The 18,438-nt window shown below is 40.9% G+C and overlaps 1 protein-coding gene across 22 annotated transcripts in view; it reads left to right on the top strand.

Moving 5' to 3' along the window:
* Positions 1-18,438, top strand: part of COL12A1 (collagen type XII alpha 1 chain) — a 112,523-nt gene that overhangs the window by 27,478 nt on the left and 66,607 nt on the right. For 9 of the 22 annotated variants that reach the window (XM_083497259.1, XM_083497268.1, XM_083497267.1 and 6 more), the window contains exons 12-15: positions 216-488; positions 1,241-1,513; positions 14,613-14,882; positions 16,492-16,758. The exons of the other annotated variants lie outside the window; for them this stretch is intronic. In XM_083497259.1, coding sequence (XP_083353385.1) covers positions 216-488; positions 1,241-1,513; positions 14,613-14,882; positions 16,492-16,758 — 1,083 coding nt within the window. The remainder of the gene's footprint in view (positions 1-215; positions 489-1,240; positions 1,514-14,612; positions 14,883-16,491; positions 16,759-18,438) is intronic. 22 annotated transcript variants of the gene reach the window in all.

Here is an 18,438-nt window from a genome sequence, read left to right as displayed (position 1 = left end):
GTTGCTTTGTATTGTGTAATCTGCTTTGAGCATTATTTTAACAGGAAAGCAGGGTATAGATATTAAATCTAACCAGATGCAATTCAACAAAACAGCAATAAAATATAAGTAAAAAATCATAAAAACCAAGACAGATAAAATTTTATGAAAAACAATAAAAACAACCAGTTAAAACCATTTCATTTGTTCTTTTATATTTTATATTTCTTTTATAGTCAGGGGATCACCACGAAACTTAAGAGTAACAGATGAGACAACGGATAGTTTCAAGGTTGGGTGGTCACCTGCTCCAGGCAGTGTTCTCAGATACAGGCTTGCTTACAGGCCAGTCGCTGGTGGTGAGAGAAGACAAGTGACAGTCCCAGCAAATGAAAGAGCAACGACACTACAGAATCTGAAACCAGATACAAGATATGAAGTCTCTGTTACTGCTGAGTACCAGTCTGGGGCTGGAAAGCCACTCAATGGACATGGAAAAACCGAGGAAGGTAAGCCATCAATGTAATGGTTTTTGGGACTCCACACAAAACTCAACAGCAGAAGAGTTGCTGTGACATTTAAATATGATAGGAAGCAATAATAAACCCAGCTGGCTCCCTTGTGCATGTATCTCTGTGATTCAGGGTGTTTTGGCACTTGGTTATATATTAGACCATTGTATTTAAAACTTCAGTGTGTGAAGTGGGCTGAAGCTGACCCCCCTGCATTGAAAAAGAGTGTGTCTAGCAATTCTTACCACGGCAGCAAAGCCTCAACTGACTATGTTCTTTGTCTAGGGCAGGGGTGGGGAATCTGTAGTCCTCCAGGTTTGTTTGGACTCCCAACTCCCATGATCTCTGACGTGGACCATGCTTTCTGGGGCTGATGGGAGTTGTGAACATCTGGAGGGCCACAGGTTCCCCATCCCTGTCTAGCCGTATGAGCCACATTTCCCCCCATCTCTCAGATTTCATTCAGTTTCATTTGCATTTCACTTCTGTCAAAAATGCACATATTGCTCTGCTTTCACTCAGCTAAAAAGTGACACCTTGCATTATCAGGCTGCTTCAGGAGGTTGTTGTCCTGACTTGGCTGCCATATTTAAATGCTACCCTGTGTCGACTGATTGCTTTCCTAAATGTTAGCTGTGATTAATAGTTTACATCACAGATATTTCACAGGAGACCTTAAAGATAGCTAGTTATTATTGCAAGGAAGTTCTTTGTCTGTTTCTAATGTTCTTCTTTTTTTAATTGTGCAGTTTTGGGAAGACCAAGAGACTTGAAGGTTTCTGATGCTACGACATCCTCGTTGAGATTATCTTGGAGTCCAGCACCTGGTAAAGTACAGCGATACTTTGTGACGTATACTCCAGCAACAGGAGGTGAAACTAAGGAAGCGACCGTAAGCGGAACTACCACCAGTACAGTTCTCAGAGACCTGGAGCCAGGAACAAGATACGATTTGTCTGTGGCTGCATTGTATGCATCTGGAGCAGGCGATGCTCTCCCTGGACAAGGAGTCACGCTTGAAGGTAAAAACAGCTGAATCACATACCTTGCTGCTGATACTGCAGATATACTTGTGAACAGATATCCCTCTTGGATTATGACATGTGGAGACCTAGGATTTTTTTTTATTTTTTTGCCATAGTCATTTTCAGTTGTTTCTCTGCAACCTTTCTTTGTATAACCATTAATGTAGACATATGACTGAAAGACACCTTGGATCCTGAACCCCCTGGTACTCAGACGTTTTGGCTCCTGAACTCCGCAAACCCGGAAGTAAGTGTTTCGGTTTGCGAACGTTCGTTGGAACCTGAATGTCTGATGGGGCTTCCGATTGGCTGCAGGAGCTTCCTGCAGCCAATCAAAAGCTGTGCTTTGGTTTCCGAACATTTTGGAAGTCGAATGGACTTATAGAACAGATTTCATTTGACTTCCAAGGTACGACTGTACTGATATTGGACACATTCTTAGCATTTCACTGTCTGGATATATGATTCTTCCCCTGATTGTGAATTGGTCCTGGGTCTGTTTCCAAGGCAAGGCTATGTTTCTGGGGAAAAGCAGGGGCACAGTTGGGGGAAGGGGCCATAGCTAAAAAAAAGAGTGTGTTTTAGATTTATAAGGTCCCCTTCATCTCCCCTGGCTGTTGTATGCATATGTCCCCTAAAAGACCTGGAGGAGAAATGGATTAACCTGGCGGAGGGCTGCCAGGCAGAGTGTACAAGATTGGGCCAGATGAAACCATGCTAAGACATAAAGGCAGTTTCCTATGTTTATATTGCCATGCTTACCCCACAGTGGGGTGTTTGTGGATCAGGGTGTGTGGCTCTGCTTGTCATTGTGCAACATAATGAACAGCTTTATTTCTCTTTGCTTCCACTGTTTGCCAGCACAGCTTTGCAGTGGTACTCTGAATCTGTGTGTGTTTTTGTTTTTGTTAGTAAGGTGTCAGAAATAAAATGATAATGAATCACATTATACAGGATGTGAGTTCTCAGTGATAATATTTTCATTGCTAATGATATGTGCAATGTCAAGGTAGTGCATGGGCACATTAATCATGTCGAAATTTTAAAAACAAAACATATGGAGCTTTTCAAATCAGAAGTGTGCCATAGATTGGTTAAGTGAGTTAGAACCCTTTCCTCCATGATCCTATGCCAGCAAGAGGGAGGCTTTGTTTGCAGTTCCCTTTCAGAATGAAATGTTTCTGCTTGTGAAGGATATAGCCTGGTGTGCAAAGAGAAGTGGTTTATTACGGTACTATCCCATAGTGATTCCAGACATTTTCCAGGCTACAGGGGTACCTTGGGTTAAGAACTTAATTTGTTCTGGAGGTCTGTTCTTAACCTGAAACTGTTCTTAACCTGAGGTACCACTTTTGCAAATGTGGCCTCCCGCTGCCACCACACCACCGTGGCGTGATTTCTGTTCTCATCCTGAAGCAAAGTTCTTAACCCGAGATACTTTTTCTGGGTTAGCGGAGTCTTTAACCCGAAGCAGCTGTAACCTGAGGTACCACTGTATTTATACAATTATTATTTTTTATTCCATCAGAAATCATGAGCAGTATCCTATCTCTCTTTGTATCCCCACTAAGGATGGAGGAGAAATTTGATTCAGTTTGCATTTGGAGATAAATCTATCAAATTCACACATTCTGAAACAACAGGAAAACCAAAACGCATCCATCCTTCGAAATTCATGCTTGCCCAAATTTTGTGATGCACTTCTCCAACCAAATAATACTTACAAAAATGCACACACGCTTGCAAAATGGGGTTTCCACCCCTCCTCCCACTATGCATGCCCTATGCCTTTCCCAAATATGCTCTGGAGGGTATATATATATTTACTGCTCACAGTGCCGCAGAGTAGGTCTTCGAAGAGGCTCTAGCTTGTCTTCGTCGTATCCAGTGCTATTTTTCTAGAAAAAGAGGTGCCGGAACTCACCATGAACACTTCCCTTATTCTCATAGAATGGCAATGGTGCCCACCTGGGAGGGGCCAGAATTGAGTTCCAGCTCTAAAAAAGCCCTGGTCGTACCCATCCTGAGTTTTCCGCCAACTTCGCTGTAGTCACTGCCTCAAATGTTCAATTGTTACCAGCTCCCTAGAGAACTAAGGGGCTGGTTTGACTCCACCCCATGAGAGGGGGTACTAAGGAGCGATTGTGTCCACCGCCCTGGTCATTTCTCCATTATACAGATCGCCAATGCTTCAGCAGAATCGCCTGCCAAGGCAACAGGAAACTTCCCTTTGTGGTTAACCCCCTGCTGGTTTCACCCCTGCCAATGGTGTGCCTGCCCCCACTGCAGCCTGGCTTTTATGTCATCAACCCAGCTAGATGACCCAGTTCAGCTGGGGCTGGAGCAGGAGGGACTGTTCAGCAAGGGCTTCAATCCTGCAAGGAGAGAAGAATAGTTCAGGCATCCCACTGGGAAGCAGGCAACGGCAGACAGCTGGCTCCTCTTCTGAAGTTCTTGGGTTCTCACTATCTTGCACAGGGGTGCGGCCATTTACATAGTAAAGATTATGCAATTCTTTACATACAGCGTTACATGCTGGATCAAGCCAAAGGCCCATGTAACCCAGCATCCTCTTTTAATAATGGCCAACCATATATATACAGGAAGCCCACAAGCAGGACCTGAGTGCAACAGCTCTCTCCCTACTTGTGTTTCCTAGCAAGCAGTGCTGCTTCCACAATGGAGGTAGAACATACCCATCAGAGCTAGCAGCTGTTCATAGCCTTATCCTCCAAGAATTTGCCTAATCCTCCTTTAAAAGCACCCCAGTTGGTGGCTATCACTACTTCTTCTAGGGCGAATTCCATAGTTTAACTATGCACTGCTTATGAATGGCTGTTTTTTACAATCCCATTTTATGGGGTGAAGTGCTATGCAGACACTCCCCTACAGATGCTTCCACATGCCCCCCCACCCCCCAACCAGGGAGAGGAATGCAGAGAAACAGGAACTGCAGCAGTATCAAAAAATAAGGATAAACTTTGTATTATTGGGGGATTAAGAGTGCCAATAAAAATCTGACATAACATGTCAAAAGATTCAAGCACAATAAAATGAAACAAGGAAGCACATCCCAGGCCATATAAAACTGAGTTTTATTTCCAGACTCCTCCCCCCATCCCCATATCAAAGAAGGTAGTGAACAAACTTATTTACTCCTAATATATTCATAAGTTGGAATCCTAAGAGGCCTTTGCACATGCACAATGCCATGTCTAGGGTACATAATTTCTGATTTTCTTTTCTGGGAGTAGCTCTTTTAAAACACACAATAAAACAATCCCACTAAAATATCAAACAAAGAAATCCGATTAAAACAACACACTGATTTAAACAGAAGAGTCAGGCCACTGATTAATATAAAATAAACACCCAGCTGCTACATGTTAGCTTTTTAATATAAACATTAATATGACCCTAATCAAAACCCTCCTTTCTCCCTCCAGTCCTCCAATCTTTTTTTAATCTCTGTTTATACGCATGTTTAACATAACTATTCAGCTTTATTGATAAGGCATAATGAAGTATACATCCTACATATATTTGGGTCTGTAGATGATCTGTAGATGGCCTGGCTTCCATCTTCCAGACTTAAATATCACAAGTTGTGCGAACTTCTTCATTATCAAAATATAACTTGGAAATCCCACTTGCCTCTTTCGGTGGCGGATGATGATGATTTCTATAATTTATATGAATAGTTTTTAGAATGTTCCTCCTCTGGAATGTGTTTATTCTTCAGCTGGATAAGAAAGCTATGCAAACATGTTGTAGCTGAATTTTTGGAGCTCTTGAGAAGTTTTTGCTTCTGGATTGTTTTATGATGAAAGTGAACAGAGCTCTGGCTGAGCACATAAAAAGCAAAATGTCAAAAAAAATATATGATTAAATTGGAGTGCCAGAGGAGACACGGCGACGTTTTGAACTGGGCATGATGATTACAATTAACAGCACAAAAACAGAGCTAGTTTTCTCCCCAGCCCATCCTGTATACTCTTAGAGCAAGCTGCCTTCAAGGGGTGGGATGAAAGAATTGTAGGCTTATTGTGTGTGAGAGAACCAAGTTATAAGGATGGTCTTGAAAGAACAAGGGGTGGAAAGCAGAAAGTACTAGAATAGGATGGATTTTCACAAAGGGCTAATTAAAAAACCTTTAGTGATACGAAATAACATAAGAAAAAATAAAAGTTACTCCTAGCTTGATAACTTAATGGAAACTTGTAAGTGGGATTGAGACATGCCCTACTTTTCAGAAGACAGTCTTCTGTTTAAAGGACTGTCCATTCCAGTTCTGGTTTAGAGAGAAAGAGCCATAAGAAGGGAGATAAAGTACCATAAAGCTGCCCATTAGGTAGACTGGACTGTGGACTGAACAGGTACCCAAGTCATCAAGGCACAATCTTCCCTACCATGGTGAGATGTATTGTGTTTGCAATTATTTCTAGGTTTATTTCTATACTCATTAATATGTGCAAATTTATGCAAGTTTGTCCTCTTCTCTTTTTTTTTTTTTTTGACAATGCAGTTTCTTTTTTCAAATGGTGATCTGGAAATGTCCAGCCCATGAATAAGAGATGCAGAGTCTTATCACCTTCCTTTATATCTCCACTTCGCTTGCTTAATTATTTATTATTAATAAATATCAACCTTTCACTTTTTAATTTTCCTTCAATACCTGCCATGGCCTTTTTTCCTCCTGCCATCAAACTTAACTGTCTCTCAGTCATCTTTTCTCAGCAAGCAAGGAGTTATTGGCGCTGGCATTGGTCCAGCTGGAAAGCTATGAAATGGCTAGAGGGCAGGCGAGGCCTATGAGGAGACACTTTGTGGGCTGTGCCACTGAGGCCCATCTGAAAGTGGCTCAAGCCCAGCTGGTGGAAAACACTGGGTGGTATCCAGTGAACCAGTTCTGTTAGTGCAAGGATTTCTGTTTGTGCAACACAACTTTCCCTTCCTCTGTTTAGGGAATGTGGGAAGGAAAGGATGATCCATTGTGCAGTCAGAAGTCTGTGTGCTAATGGAATTGGTTTGTTGGACACCTCCCACTGCCATAATTCATTTAACATAAAGTTTAGTTTAATGGAAGGTGACTGCTTGGAATGCCGTAACTGCCCAGAGGCCATTGTTGCACAACGTCACATTTCTAGCTATCTAGTTGCTTATGTTCCTAACTAGCTATGCATCTTGTGTTTCCCAACACTGAAAAGTCTTCACTATTGAAACCTGAAATGTTGTCCCTGGCTGTCTGGCTTCATGGACAAACGATGCATAACTTTGTAAGAGTGATCCGTGTTACAGCAGATGAACTTTTAGATCTCTGTACTGACCCCACAGAGTCACACACAAACTTACTTTATAGCGCTTCTAAATTCACCCCATAGTATGGGACTTGGTGTGTATGTCTGCGTTCTTTGTCTACCCACCTAGGCCCTAATATAACTTTGTTCCCCAGCCCAAGAATATTCTGCTTCCTGGAAGCTGCTCACTGTCTAGGAGTTAGAAGCTGCTAAAAGTAATGTGTTTTAAATGTATAAAGAGTGTGTTCTCACGGCCTGTTAATAGTTAAGACATAACTATGTTAAGTGATCCTGAGTGTACATTCTTGCTTAATAACGTAAGGCAGAGGTTTTCTAACTTTTTGAGTCTGTGGCTCCCTTGACCAACTACATTCTTTTTGTGGCAACCCTGTGGGGCTCAGGAGCCCAGTTATATCACCCCTTGCCTGAGGAGCTGGCAGCCTCGCCCTTTATCGAACACTCTCCTTTGTGGAGTGTTCCCTCAGTCACCTCTCCTCTCCCCTTGGGAGTCCTCCAGACAGCTGCTGCTGCTGCTGCCCCTGGTCTCTGAGCTGCCCCCAATGCCCCAAAGAGAGGTGCCTCCTCACACTGCCCCACAGGGACCTGGGGAGCACCACCTACTCAGCCCCAGAGGCGCCATTCACCTGGGGAGCTTGTAGCCTGGGCTGCTGCAACCAACAGTTGTGTAAACCTTTGGGAGGCAAGAGGGCATCAGAGGAGGGAGGGAAGGAAGGAAGGAAGGAAGGAAAGAAAAAGAAAGAAAGAAAGAAAGAAAGAAAGAAAGAAAGAAAGAGGGACAGAGGCCAGTGTTGCCCACGGCACCCCTGACCATCATTAAAGGCACCCCAGGGTGCCATGGCACACTGGATGAAAACCACTAACGTAAGGGATGCCTCATGCTGGAAATCAGATTAAAGTTCATAGAGTTCAACACTCTTTGCAGAAATCCCAGTAACCAGCAGGTGCTAGCTAGAAGCTCTATCAAAGGGTTTCCCAAAGTTCGGTCTCCAGCTGTTTTTGGACCACAATTCCTATCATCCCCAACCACTGGTCCTGCTAGCTAGGAATGATGGGAGTTGTAGTCCAAAAACAGCTGGAGACCCAAATTTGGGACACCCTGGTCTACCAGAAATTGGCCAATGGTCCACCAGAGGACTACATTGTACCTGACACACATCCTTCATGTAACCAATACTAAGATTTCATCCTGAAATGGAACATAGTATTGTTGTTATTATATGGCAGATGCACTGTCATATAATAACATATTGGTTTTCTACAAAGCTACTTACTGCTTTTCCTTGCAATTGTTGGTGCTGGATCAATTTCACATTTTGGCATAGTTAACTTAAAAAATGAATTGGAATATTTCACCTCATCATTCTCCTTCCTATGCCCCAACCCCCCTTGGAGTTTTCCATTCCTCCCTTTTTTTATAGCCTGAGCCAAAACCATGGGTCATACACTAGAAATAAAACATAATGATAAACACAGCAATTGTAATGAATGGAAACCCAGTAGATGGCTAACAATCAACTTTTTCTGAGAGCTACTGTTTTTCTAATCTGTTTTTCCCATGGAGAGGAGGTGGTAAGAGCAGTTCTGGCAAGAGCTAACTTGTTTGCCTTGAGGTATTAATGTCAAATGACAAGAACATGCTGTATACTATATCTGTTAAATAGATTAATTTAAACAGAATATAGGATTATTATTATTATTATTACTGCAATTCTGGGAGAAAAACTTCTGACAGAAACTATACTATTAACTGTAATTTGCATAACCATTCTTCAAAAAATTGACAAATGACCTATGTCTGAAAATAATATTCCATCATTGTCTTAAAGATGTTACAAATATTGGATATCAGGGCCTCAGAATAACTGATCAAAGCAGAGGAACTAATTTACCATTTAAAGTACTCCATGTCATTTAAAGCAAGTCAGCAGAACAAGCACTCAAACATTTTATACTTGCTTTGTGAACAACCACATTATGTTTTGAATTTAAATTAATGCACAGTGTTGTTTTTGTAGATAAACGTTGATGTGTTTTGGGCCAGTTTATTCCAGGAGATGATGTAGCCTACCTTTTGCAAATGCATTTAGCCTTCTGAAGTTACAAAACTCAGTTTAACAAAGTTATAAGAGTCCAGTGCATCTCTCTGTAAATATTGGATAATTTTTCCTTTCCCCCCATAAAACTGAAGGAAGGAAACTGAAGGAAGGAAGGAAATGCTGAAGGAAATAGCACCCTTCTTTTCAAACTCTGAGAACTGCAACGCTCAAATACTTACTCTTTTGCAAAAGAGCTCATCATATTTTATGGTTTAGTTACAGATTTTTTTTGCAGCATGCCTTTTTAATTGTAGAGAGTTATCAATCTCTAGATATTCTCTATTCTTCTGATATTCTAACAGTTAATTAAAAATGTTCTAGAGATTGTGGACTTCCTACAGACTGAATTGGTACCAGCACAAGTGACATTTCTTTACAATGAAGTTTTTAGCATAACATAGGAACGTTACGTACATGTTTTGAGTCGCAAAGGGCTTGCACCACACAAAGAGACTCTGTGTCTGCTGAGGAGATTTAGTGCTGTCTCATGCATTATTTAAATTTTGCGTACTTAGTTTTTTGGATTCTGACATTTTCAAGAGACTTTTGCCAATTGTCAAACAATCACGTCACTTGTCCTTTCTGTGGGAATGCCATATTTCTAGGAAAAAACAAATCGGCCTAGAGGAAGTGATCCATTCTGCAATAAAAGTGTTACTGGCTTCTTACAAATGCCTCTAGAATAGAAAGGCACGTTGCATAACTGCTGGAATTTTATGTGGTAAGGAAATGGAGGCATTTCCATGTAACCTAAATGATCCCAGCCAGCAGAATGATAATGAAGAAATTGAGGTTTCTGGGCCAGACTTCTCTTCTGTCTTAATTCCACAAATTATATATTATAGGCAGCCTCTACTCACCATGAAAGGTACACATTGTTTCCAGAGGATGCAGAACATCCTCCCTGGCACCTTTCCAGGGAGCAGTTTGCTTGGACCAGAAGGCATAGTGCCTCCGATCCATTTGCCAGTGCTAGGAATCAATGTTGCATTGCTCCTTCCTTTTCCCCATAGCTTCTTGTGGATACTCCGCATCCCTTTCTATTTTAACTTCCTTGTTCCTAGATTGAGGGCACCAGCCAGAGGCGCCAGGTATACAGTTCCTCCTTGTCTTGTTATAGTCCTGCATAGGAGATAACGTTGATCATTGCATTTGTGGTTGAAGCAGGTTCACCAAGACAAAGCATTGCATTTGCCAAACTGAAATTAATGGACTTAAGTTAGTCATCTCCATTGGTTTCCCTGGTTAGCCAGTTACAGGCTGCAGTGCCAGGGAAGCTAATATAGAAAAACGGATTTGCAGTAAATTAATTTGCCCAATTCATTCCAATGACCCTATTTTGTGCTGTTGCCAGAAATGATGTTCATATGGAGATTAACAGTCCAATTCTTAGGCATGTCTACTCAGACATACCGTAAATCCCACTATATTTAATGTGGCTTACCCTCAGGGATTGTGCCTTGAACTAAAGGGAAGTGTGAGCCAGGTGGGACTGGAAGGGATACTGGCTGCATACTACAAACCATACATTTAAAACACATTAAAAGCTCTCACATCCTGGGAACTGTGGTTTGGTAAGGGTGCTGAGAATTGCAGCTCTGTGGGGGGTAAACTACTGATCCAAGGATTCTTTGGGGGGGGTGTACTTTAAATGTATGGAATGTACATAGTAAGAGAACGGTCTCTGGGAGAAGAGGCACGGAGTTGTGCAGGGAGAACAGAGGAAGCCCTGTTAGAAGATTCACTTGTAACTTTTTGTGGTTTCTGAGGCTTGTATAGATACAGATACTGCCCATCTAGTGATAGGAAGATGGGAACCTAGAATAGGGAAACTACTTAAAGAAAGTTATTGTTTGTGGCTGGGTAAGATGGAAACTGTGGATATGGAATTTTGGAAACATTTGCATCTAGCTGCAGCCAGGCCTTTATGAAGTGCTTCAAATATTTTCCATATTTTAATGTACCCATGCTGTGACACAGATGAAATGTTAATGATTTCTAGTGCATGAATGATGGAGACTTTGACTGCTCCTGGAGTGATTTGACACATTGACTCAATGCTAATAGTAGGTCTTGGCCTTTTTGCCTGCATCACAATGGAATAGCTTGTCATGTTGATAACGCTTGTAAATTCGATCACTTATCTATTTTTCAAAAGTATATGCTAGTGTTTCAGCCAAGATAGACCCCTCCCCATGGCAATTTTGCCTTAATGGACCTCCAGAGAAGACTGGGGGTGGGGGTGGTGAGGAAGGAGGTAATTGTACTAGTGAATTCTATTCTGCAGTGAACTGACACCATTGTGTCTTAGCCTGAAAATCAACAACATAATGGGAGAAAACCAGTCAGTTGGATCAAAAGTCCCCTGAAACAGAAAGGTTTTTGTGATCTTCATAAAACAAAACAAAAACAATGAAAGAGTGAGCTTGATAAAACATTGTAAGTTGTGCAATCAAAACAATGAGTTGTGCAACTTAAACAGCCCTGCTCCCCAAATTTAGCAACTTCACCTCTGAAGGTTGTCATAGTAAGAGCAGACCCTCATTTGATGATCTTCACATATGGGAATCTAACTGGGATCCACTGGAACTGCTTCAGAATCAATGTAATATGCTCTCATTGGTTGATGCCTGCCTATAACTGAACTGTCTCATTCTGGAGCAAATTCTGATATGTCTTTGCCTCAGTTTCACAGTGTATCTCAGATTTCCTTGGGACACTAATGGCAAGGATGGAAACATCTGGCATGTTTCTAAGGAATAAGAACCCTTCAGAAGTAAAGAATACTGGTGAATACATTAGTGTGTGCTGACCACAAGACTTGGTTCAGACCTCAAGTTGAGGTTTCATAAAGCTGCTAGATTCAGTTTAGCTGATGATCTGCAACTGAATCCCAGTTTGGAAAATTGAAACTTCATGCTGCTACCATTCACTCCTATGGGGAATTGAAAGAAAGGCTACAGGCTTTTTTTCATTTTGACAGAATTGGGTGAAATTTACAGGCATAGTAGACCCTCCTGATTGGAGAAAGTCAGCTAAAGTAGAGACAGATAGGTTCAGGGAATTTTATGCTGGACCTATGCTTTTGTTTAAAGAACATTTTTTAAAAACCTTTTAATTTTTTGGTAGAATTGAATAAAATTTGCAGGTACCGTGGCCTCTTTTGAAGTGCTGAATCCTGTCACATTTCAGAATGATGGCTTCTGTGGTTTTACTGCAAGGATCAAGCATTACAATTTTGAGATAGTTAAAAAAGGATTCATTTACCCTCCCCATTCTTGTTTTACGGGCATTTTGTATGTGTAAATAACCCACACCACAGCAGTACCCCTTGGTCAGAAACTTGCCAAGTTACAGAGAAATAGATCCAGGGTTTTGTATTATTATTTTTTGATAGGTACCTTTGAAGTTGTTCTTTTTCTGGTAGAAGATTAAAAGAGATTTACTTCCCTTCCTGTGATTTTATGGGTAGCAATGTTAATATGAAAATGATGTACTTCAGGGTGGGGAATATGTGACCTGCCTTATGTTGTTGGACTCCACTTTCCATCAGTCCTAGCCAATATGCACCACAGAAGTGCCCCTAGGAAAGTAACCTGCAAAATGTCAGAAGCATAGGTGAAGCGGCTAGGGAGTTATGATGAATGGGGGAATAAAAGATGGGCCAGGCTCTGGGGCCCAGAGACCCCCAGTGGTAGGCAGGGTGGGGATCCCTGAGTGGAAGCGCCTGGGACTATGCCTCCTGACCCTCCCCACACTATGTCCCTGCCCCTAGGAGCAAATTTGGGACTGTGTTCAGGGGAGGAGATGGGGGGAGTCCTGTTGCACAATGCCACAGGTTTTATTTAGTTGGAATTTAGGGGGATATTTATTTCCATGTAAAATGTGTTTAGCATCAGGCTGCTATTCAATGTTTTTCCTAAATGTATCATTTGACTTGCAAAGCAAGTCAACTTTCTTAGGAAAGGTGTCTGGTCAGCAGTTCCCAGTTATCTGAGGCCAGCATTTTCCACTTAGCTTGGAAACTCACAGTAATAGTTCATTGAACAAAAACATGGTATTTTTAAAACCACAGAACATCTTAGGACTCCTGAATAATAATAATAATAATAATAATAATAATTTAATTGACATATATTATACTTCATTTGAAATAAATCACTTCTTCTATCTAATGGTACATATCCTAGTTCAGTTGACAATTGTTTCAAGCATACAATTATTTTTGCAGTATGTCCAGTGTACAGATGTAGTCATCCAGATTTCCATAGTTAATTGTTGAAATATTATTATAACTGCAGATAGTTTAATCCTGAAGGCACACTATGGCAGAGGCTTGAAGTAAAGTAGCCAATGTAAAGTGGCCTATGTATTCATATTACATTAAAATATGGAAAGAAAAGCCATTTATTTTGAGACATCTGTACATTATATCAACACAATTTTTCCATATTTTTCCATTTGGATTGAAGTCATTTTTTGAATGTATGAAAAAGCCATATTTCGAGAGCTGAAGCTTTACAGAAGAAAGTAAAAAAAAAAAAAAATACAGAAAATTTGTGTGTTTCTTTTGAAATCCAGCACCTTTCACTCTTCCAGGAAGGTTGTTCTCCTGGGGTTGTAGTCAGGCAAAGCTGGAAAAGCACTAACTAGGCTTTGTGAAGGAGTTGGGAGGACTCTAGGACCCTGTCAGAGCCTCACTCCTCTTTCCCAAAGCCCCAGCACCTTGCTTACTGGGTTTTGAGAAGATGTCCCCGATGTCCCCTCAACTCAGTGCCCAGTGCGTGCACATCACTCACACACAGCCCTAAATCTGCCCTTGTTGGAAGTGAAGCATAGGAAATGGCCAATGGTAATAAGTAGCTATCCCCATAACTGACAGCAGGTTCGCACAGTCAGGTTAAGTAAAAATTAAAATAAAATGGATTGTATCCAATTCTGGCCTTACATCAGTGGATTGGATTTCTGTTAGTGTAACAGGACTTCCGCATATGCTCCTCCCCACTGCAGACCACCTGGAGCAGATTTTGAGGATGTATTGGGATCTGCAGGGGAGATGTCCACTCACAAAACATATACACAACTTTTAATAGACACCTGAAGTCAGCCTTGTATCAGGAAGTTTTTAATGTTTGACATATTACTTTGTTTTTGCATGTGCTGGAGGCCTCCCAGAGCAGCTGGGAAACCCCAGCCATGTTGGCGGGGTATAAATAATAGAATTGTTGTTTATTTGATACCACCCAATGTGAACTGAACTATCTGCTATTTTTGAAAATGGCAATGGAGTTTCAAAGTCTATGATCTTCATAATAGAGATGCGCCAAATTATTTATAATTCAGACAGTTTGTATGTTTTATTTCAGAACAATAATTTATTGCAGTATCTGTGAGAGTCACTAGATTTACACCCCCATTCTGAAGCAAAACTGCTTTGAGATCAGGAAAGTAGTTAAAATGGACTTTGGCCCAATGTATAGCTAAATTACATTATGTATATTCATTTAGTGTGTGCAAAAGTTTTCTCTTGACTTCAGGCACCTGGAATTCGACTTCTAAATGAATGAATTTAATATGCATCAGTTTTGCTGTGTTTTATTTCATGGCCTTTAATGTTCTTGGTTTATTGCAGCATTTATTTACTGCATTTTAATCTACATTTCTTGAATTTCTCCCTTGCAGAACGTGGCTCCCCTCGTGACTTGGTTACCAGAGACATAACTGATACTACTATTGGAGTGTCATGGACAGCAGCTCCAGGATCAGTTAATCAGTACAGAATTATATGGAAATCACTTTATGATGATCAGTCTGGAGAGAAAACTGTTCCTGGAAATGTAATAAACACTGTACTGGAAAACCTTCAGCCTGAGACCAGATATAAAATTTCAGTCTTGGCTTCTTACAGAAGTGGAGAAGGAGCTCCTTTAGAGGGAGAAGCTACAACTGAAGGTAGATAGAATATAGAAACACTGGTAACAAAGATTCAAAACTTCTCATTTTATTATAATTTATAATTTATCATTAATGGGAAATATCTAGTGTAGTGCCAGAAGACACACAAGGAGATGTCCTCCTTGTACTCTGCATATAGAAACACTGGTAACAAAGATTCAAAACTTCTCATTTTATTATAATTTATAATTTAACATTAATGGGAAATATCTAGTGTAATGCCAGAAGACACACAAGGAGATGTCCTCCTTGTACTTTGCATCTCCCAATCTGTGATGTTTGGTTCCCCCAAACCCACAGAGCAGATTTTTGGGAAAGAATGGGGGCTTGCAGGGGGAAGAGAAATAGAGCATGTACATTGTACAGGTAAGCTTGCAATAGTTATGTTACTCAACACACCTAATATTGGTAGGGACCATACTAGGATTAAAAAAGGCAGGACCTGCTGGAATTGCGCCCTGTCTATTTAGTTCTTAAATTCCTAATTATTAGTTATACTATAATTCTGAATCCTGGAGAATTTGCACCCAAGTTTGGAATATGAAGCAATCCATGTTGCCTAGTTGAGTTCCAATTCAAGGATTCGTCGAAAAGGACATTAGCATCTCAGAAGTGTTTCCATAGATTTTTGTCTTAAAACTTGAACTGAGGTTTGGTTGTGGGTGTAGTTCAATGAGATTAGCAGATGGAGTGTAGGTGGGCTACCCCCTTCTTTTATCAGACAGTCCTTGCATTCATGACAGCAGAGAATTGTTTCTTTTGCTTGCTTCCATTCATCCCATGCAGGAAGCTATGGGTTGGAAAGTTCAGGTTTATGCCAACTTTGCTGCTGCACCATCAAACAGTAAAGTCATGCAGGAGGAGTTGACTTGCCCAGCAGTCAACAGAGCCACCTGCTATGGCTTCCTTTATTGTGCTGAATGAACCAACAGGAAATGGGAAACAGTGTTTAGTGTGGCATAAAAGCAGAAATTCCAAAGTTGCAGGGAAACAGTATACCCTGTGTGAACCTGGAACTGTTTGTTCAAAGCACTGAGAGCCATTGTTGCAGCATTTTAATTATATATGGGTGAAGATTCTGTGGTTGTGAGAAGCCAAGAAGGCCTGGTCTTTCCAGAGCCAAATGCAAATATGGAGGAGCAGTTGGATTTTCTAAATACTGAGAGCACATTTCCCAAATTTGAGAATTTTTTGCTCTTAAAGGGATATTTACGAACTTTCACATGGGGAGATAGTATAGAAACATGGCATAGAATCATAGCATTGTAGAGTTGGAAGGGACAACAAGGGTCATTTAATCCAATCCCCTGCAATGCAGGAATCTTTTGTCCAATGTAGGGCTTGAACCCACAACCCTAAGGTTAAGAGTCTCATGCTCTACCGACTGAGCTACCGAGGCAGTATAAACCAGTGCTAATCTGGAAGGAAGTTTGCAGTTTTCCAAAAGTTCAGAATCCCAAACTTTGTGGGAGAGAAGCTGGACATGTGCATACTTGCAATATTACAGAGGGTTGTAGCTGCAGTTTATATGTCAAGTTAAGTTTCACCAAAAACAAAAACAACCCACCCCAATATGTTTGCTTTCATTTTATTTTACACTGAAAAGTGTCTCCTAGCTCTAGGACCGTGAGAGTGGATGAAGAGAAAGAGACCACCATGAGAGTTACCTGGCAGCCTGCACCTGGGAAAGTTGTCAGCTACCGTGTAGTTTACCGGCCCCGTAGAGGAGGAAGACAGATGGTTGCAAAAGTGCCGCCTTCCTCCACCACCACCACCCTGAAACGGCTCCAGCCACTGACTACTTACGACATCTCTGTCATTCCAATGTATAGAACTGGTGAAGGAAAACACAGACAAGGCGAAGGAACAACAGGTACATTGATTTCTACGCTACATGGATGTAGAGAGGGGTATGTGTGTGGAAATTCATTCCTGCAAACATGTACAGGGTGAGTCTTTTAAAATGCCCCTTGCAACATGTGTAGTCTGTATCCATGGAGCCTCTTTTAAAGGACTCGCCCTGTAAGAGCTTTAGCAAGGCTGCCAAAGACTGTAAATGTTAGTTTAAGATGTCATATTTTGTCATCTATGTGTGTGTTTACAATATTATTCTAGCTATTTTTACACATGCTCCCTATCTGCTCCCAAGGTGACATGGGAGGGCCAACCTCGTCAGATGTGGTATAAGCCGCTTGTCTCCTGCAAACCACACAAGGATTCTGCTGATCTCTGTGTTAATTCTTGGTTAAGCCCAGTGACAGAAAGGGAGATTAGCAAAGTGGCACAAAGAGCAAACAGGGAATTTATATGGGATTCTTTTGGCACACATTTTCAAGCAGCTTTATACCTCTTGTTAAAGTACTGCTTCCTGCATGCCTTGTTTAGCAGTATGGGAAGCTGCTTGACTGCGTGGCAATTAGAAATTACCTACTTGCATTTCTAACTGTTTTGTATGGAGTTTTAGTGGTGCTCAAAGCTTTCAATCTGAGCCAGAATTACTCGGTAAAACTTAATTTTAGGAACATTTTCAATTCCAGGGCTCCACAATGGAATATGTATAAATTATGAATAAAGGACAGATAACTTGAGCAGATTCTCCTGGTAACCAGCCCTTAACACACACCTGTAGAAAGTATTTTATAGAGCAACTTCCACAGGGTCTTGAACCCTCACACCTCTGATCTTAGAAATTAAGCGGTGTTTATGTTAAACTTCTATTGAGGCTGCTTCAGCCAAAGTAGAATAAATATTTTTAAATGGCTTTCCACTAGAGTGCTAGGTTTGATTCTCTTCTTTCAGAGGCTCTGATTATGAATAATCATAGGAGCTATTAATAGAGCAGCCTTTTGCAGTAACAGTGGTTTGAAAGGATGTTATAATTATGTCTTGCTATCAGTGATCCAGGAAGTGGGCTCACATTATCTTCTCCCCTAAAATTCTGAGTTTAGCGAGTTTAAAAAGCAATAAGGTGTCTGTTTCATCCCCTACTAGAATCCTTGGCTTTTGCTCTTTGAGATTAGATTGCTGCCCTTTTAGCTAAAAAACAAACAAACAAACAAACAAACAAACAAACAAACTGCAAATGAGATAGCATTCAACCGACTAGGAAAAATTGGCTCAGGAAGGAATCTATTGCTTGTTAAACCAGTAGTATATTATTCCAGTGTTCTTTAATCTGCATTGGCTGCACTGCTTGCCAGTTTCCAGATACAGTGCAAAATCAATGATGAGTGTTAACTAGCTTTAAGGTGCTCTAATGGTTTGGAGCTTTAGAGACTAGTTCTCTGCTCCTGTTCCTCTTGGCATGGCAATGATTAGGTCATCTGAATTGCTTCAAAAATGAGAATGGTTGAGAATATACAGGTGAATAGAAAACATAAGAGTTTACAGATTAGAGCCCCCTTCATCTGAAGCATAGAATGTAAGACTTACAGTCTGTGACATTTCAATGAAAACCTAAAAGGTATACAACTTTTAAAGAAATCACTTATGGCAGCTATAATGAGTGATAGCGCCACCTTCATAGATTTGCTCATTTAACAATCATAATGGG

The sequence above is a fragment of the Podarcis liolepis genome, assembly GCF_965112155.1.
Source record: "Podarcis liolepis genome assembly, chromosome: 3".
Lineage (NCBI taxonomy): Eukaryota > Metazoa > Chordata > Lepidosauria > Squamata > Lacertidae > Podarcis > Podarcis liolepis.
The sequence above is the reverse complement of the archived record's forward strand: the minus strand, read 5'-3'. Positions and strand labels throughout refer to the sequence as shown.